At 39.6% G+C, this 4,460-nt stretch overlaps 1 protein-coding gene across 1 annotated transcript; it reads left to right on the forward strand.

The window, feature by feature from the left end:
* Nucleotides 1-1,682: 1,682 nt before the first annotated feature.
* On the forward strand, nucleotides 1,683-4,024 carry LOC5574497 (pre-mRNA-splicing factor CWC25 homolog). The gene is made up of 3 exons (XM_001655110.2): nucleotides 1,683-1,819; nucleotides 1,884-2,463; nucleotides 2,906-4,024. The coding sequence occupies exons 1-3, from the start codon at nucleotides 1,802-1,804 to the stop codon at nucleotides 3,934-3,936; spliced, it is 1,629 nt and encodes a 542-aa protein (XP_001655160.1). The 5' UTR covers nucleotides 1,683-1,801; the 3' UTR covers nucleotides 3,937-4,024.
* Nucleotides 4,025-4,460: the final 436 nt, after the last annotated feature.

Consider the following 4,460-nt stretch of genomic DNA (forward strand, 5'->3'; position numbering starts at 1 on the left):
CCGAGGAAAAACTACACATGTGCGGGTAAAAATACGAGGAATATATTTAATCATATTTGGGAAATAGAGAATACAAAAATCTAAGCTTTCCTTTACGAAATAAATTTTATTGACTCAAATATATTGCTTTAGAATCAGACTAACATGATTGTCGATAGTTTTGACAAAACTAAAATGCATCATACGAAATTGATTTAGTTTATTTTAGATTTAGTATTTTACTCATACCTTACTAGTTTAAAACCAGTGTGTATTGTTTGGTTTGACTGATGAAGATGCTCGTTGTATAAATGTCACCTTCGTACTATTGACGTTGTATCAGTTTGACATTTGCGACCACTCATCATTTAAATTGACCGTTGCATATTTTCGGTTACCGTCTGCAATCGAGAGTCACGTCAGTTTAGTCAGTGATATGTTCTCGTGACTAAGATTCTGATTGAGACGTGTTCTAAGTGTTACGTCTGTTTGTCTGTGACTGCACCAACGATTTTCAACCGACTACAAAAATCTGTTAAGTTTACTGCCTCTCGCTGTACGCCTATCCAAGGTCATCCAAGAGAAGATTCCAACGCTTGTTGAACCACTGCGGATGGAATACTGGCAATAAGTACGAAGCTCCGGAGCTTCTTGAATGATGCGAATCCTGCTGGCTGCGTGGTGGACACAAAAGTGGAGATTTTTAGTGTCATATTCGGGACGGAAAGTTTTTGATGATTATGTAGCTTTAAGATATGAAATACCTAAAAATGACGTCCATCATTTGGAGAAGAGGGATCTGAAAGTGTGACAATCCATGTATCACGGCTCCGGTTGAAATCCGTAATAATCGACAGGACATAACGACCAGTTGGGACATAGCACCAGAAAGAATACAAGATCTCTCAAATAAATTCAAAATTCCTTACCGGAATCTCAAAATTCTTTTCTTTTCTTTGACAATCCATGTATCGCGGCTCCGGTTGAAATCCGTAATAATCGACAGGACATAACGACCAGTTGGGACATAGCACCAGAAAGAATACCAGATCTCTCAAATAAATTCAAAATTCCTTACCGGAATCTCAAAATTCTTTTCGAAATATCCAAATTTCTACGGAAATCTCAAAATACCTTCGAAATATCAAAGCTGACATCATTTCCCCATGATATTTACTCAAATTTTAATTATTCCATTCATTTAATCGAGCATGAGTAGCAATCTCTGAAGCTAACTACCAGTAGCTTTGTAGTAAATGCTACCTTTAGTCATAGCAAAACGTTGTTTGTAGTATTGCTGTTTGCATTTGAGATGCAAATCTTGACCAAACTTCCTCCAAATGCGGTAACATAAAACAATCAAAGGACACCTAGTAACGATTATATAAATCACCGCCGCCCTAGCAAGAAAAATCTGTCTTTGACCTCGCTTTTTTGTGAAAAATCTTACCGCATTTGATATTTGCATCTTAAACGCACACAGCAATATGTTCGAAAGGTGTAGAAAAAGAAATGACACAAACATGTTCCACTCGTGTTTCACATATAGCGTTTACTACCGATCATGTAGTAAACTCAACTTTACTACATTTTATTCATACCGCCCAATAAAAATATAGACTAAAATTATCCATATTCCCACTGTGCGTGGCTCATGATCCGCAGTTACAGGGGTAGTTAAGTTTGACATTTAATGTTGTGTCGGAGTTCACCTTCAAAACAAAAAAAAAAATATTTTGATGCCGCTGCTACAATGAAATTGTGCGCATAAAAACGTATTTTGTGCAATAATCCTTGTAGTTTTCATAAAACTTTGTTCATCATGGGGGGAGGTGATTTGGTAAGCATATTTTAAACATAAATCCTGTGGTTGAATTGATGTATTTCTCTTTGATCTGATTCAGAACACAAAAAAGTCGTGGCATCCGAACACCTTCAAGAATCAGGAGCGCGTTTGGAAAGCGGAACAAGCGGATGCGGCTGAAAAGCGCAAGCTGGCCGAACTGCAGCACGAAATCAACGAGGAGCGCAACCGCGAAGAGCTGAAAAGTATCGCCAAGAAATCGGGCCTCATAGCGGACAACGGCGATGGCGATCGGAAGCTGGAGTGGATGTACAAGGGCCCGCAGGTCAACCGAGAAGAGTATTTGCTGGGCCGTACGGTGGACAAGAACTTCGAACAGCTGGACGCCCAGGAGAAGGCCAGCACGAGCGTTGGAATCTCCCAGCCGAAGAACCATGTGGAGCATGAGTGCATCCCATTCTCGATTCGGCAGTACAAAGGCCTGGAGGGCACAGAACAGGTGGACATTGCTCGGAAGCTGATGGAGGATCCGCTGATGGCCATCAAACAGAAGGAAATCGAAAGCCGACAGAAGATTCTGGAGAATCCGGTCAAGTTGAAGGAGCTGCATCGGTTGCTGAAGAACGATAAAACCATCAAGGACCGGAAGGGCAGGAAGAAGGACAAGAAGGAGAAGAAAAGTAAGTTGGGTTGGGAGGAAATTGATAGAATAACCACTGGATGAATTCCTAGAAGTCATGGGACTTTCTTAGAAAATTTCTGGAAATATCGTTGGAGGAATTCCTAATGATATCTCTGAGATAATTTCTGTGGATGTCTTTACAAATCTTTAAAATAAACTGATAAAGAAGTCTTCGGAGTAATATTTGCCAATACATCACATGAGGAATTCCAAAATAGTCGTAGAAAGAGTTTCTGTTTAAATATCTGTTCCAATTTTATGAAAAATTATACTATATAGATGTTATAATCTCCTGGTTTCTGTTTCGTTTTTATTTAAAGTTGATTTTTTAGAACCTTCAGTTCAATACGGTCCTAATGCAACTATTAGAAATGTATTAAAAATTATTGTAGCAATTTGACATTTTTAATCAATAATGTGTATACATTTCTATTTTTCAGAAAAATCCAAGAAAAAGAGAAAGAGATCTAACTCTAGCAGTGAATCAGACTCTGGCGATGAAAGCCAAAACTTGGACAAATTGCTAGCCGAGAAGTATAAGAAGGTTCAACGTTCTATTGATCAAGAAAAGGGAGAGGAAGTCGAACTGGATAAGCTTCTGACCATGAAGTATCAAAAGTTGTCCAAGGAGCTGAATAAAATGGCCAAACACAAGAAGTCGAAGAAGAAGAAACGTAAAAGTAACAGTTCGGATGATTCTGATTCAGATTCAGGCGCATCTTCACAAAGAAAACGAAGGTCAGTATCGAAGGATAGAGACCGATCTGCCTCTCAAAGGCATCAACGCAGATCTAGAAGTTTAGACAGAGACAGAAGGTATAGGAATCGTTCCAGAAGTCCCGAGCAAAGTCGTGACCGTTCGCATCATGCTACTTCGAGTAAAGTTCACCGATCACGAAGTCGTGATCGAGGACGGTCTCCCAAAGCTAGAAATCCTTCACGTTCAAAAGAACGAGAACATCGCCGTAGATCCCCGTCTTCATCAAGTTCCAGCACCGGATCTCAAACACCCCCGAAGAAGTACGATTCTGATGAGGAAAGACGTCCTTCGGCCAGGAATTTCGGCTTAGTGTCTGCATCGGGCAAAAAGTTGGAGCTGACCAAGCGAGACGAGGTACGTCTGTACAAAAGGGAGGAGATTAAGGCCCACCAATCCAGTCAGAAGCCATCGTTTAGTCGCCCGGAACGGAAGAAGCCATTAACCGAAGAGGAAATGGAAGCTCAGCGTCGGGCTATGCTGGACAATGCTAACTGGAGGGACAAGGAGCGCAAGAAGAATGTAAGACGTTACGAAGACGAAGAACGAAAGCAGGATGAGAAGGATCGGGTGAAGAAGTACGACAAGGATTTCATCAACCAACAGTTCAAACATGCTGCCAACAATGAAACTGTCGAGAAGCGCATCAAATCGAATCGGAACAATATTCAGCGGTCCGGAGGTGCCATGAATGATCATTTTGCTAAACGCTAGGCCAGTGTGCGGAGGAATGATCTTTTTTATTGTGAAAATAAAACGTGACGCTCATGAAATAAACAATTGCATAAATTATTAGTTGTAACAATTTGATGAAAAGATTTAAGTTTTCCTTAAATTCCGAATTTATCGAAAAAATGGGGTAAGCTATTCCAAATAGTGCACAGATCCACTTGGACACCTTTATTTAATTTAATTCATTTCATTTTATTGATTTGTTTTAGCATTAAAACATGTTACCTAATTGTCATAGCTGAGATATGGTGTTCCTTTAAACAACTGCACACTTAGAATTTATCACAGATTTCTGTGAAATTTCACCGAAATCTCAACAGCAGATTTTTCGGTGATCCGTTCGGTGATTTTTTATTTCACAAAATGATCTTGAAATTTGATAAAGCTCATCTGTCAAAAGAACCGAAGTGTTCGGCGATTTTGTGCAAATGTTCTGTGAATTTATTGTTTGTTTTTGGACGTTTCACCGAACGGTTCGGTACTATTTTACAAATTTACAGTGATTT

Source organism: Aedes aegypti, chromosome 2 (genome assembly GCF_002204515.2).
Source record: "Aedes aegypti strain LVP_AGWG chromosome 2, AaegL5.0 Primary Assembly, whole genome shotgun sequence".
Lineage (NCBI taxonomy): Eukaryota > Metazoa > Arthropoda > Insecta > Diptera > Culicidae > Aedes > Aedes aegypti.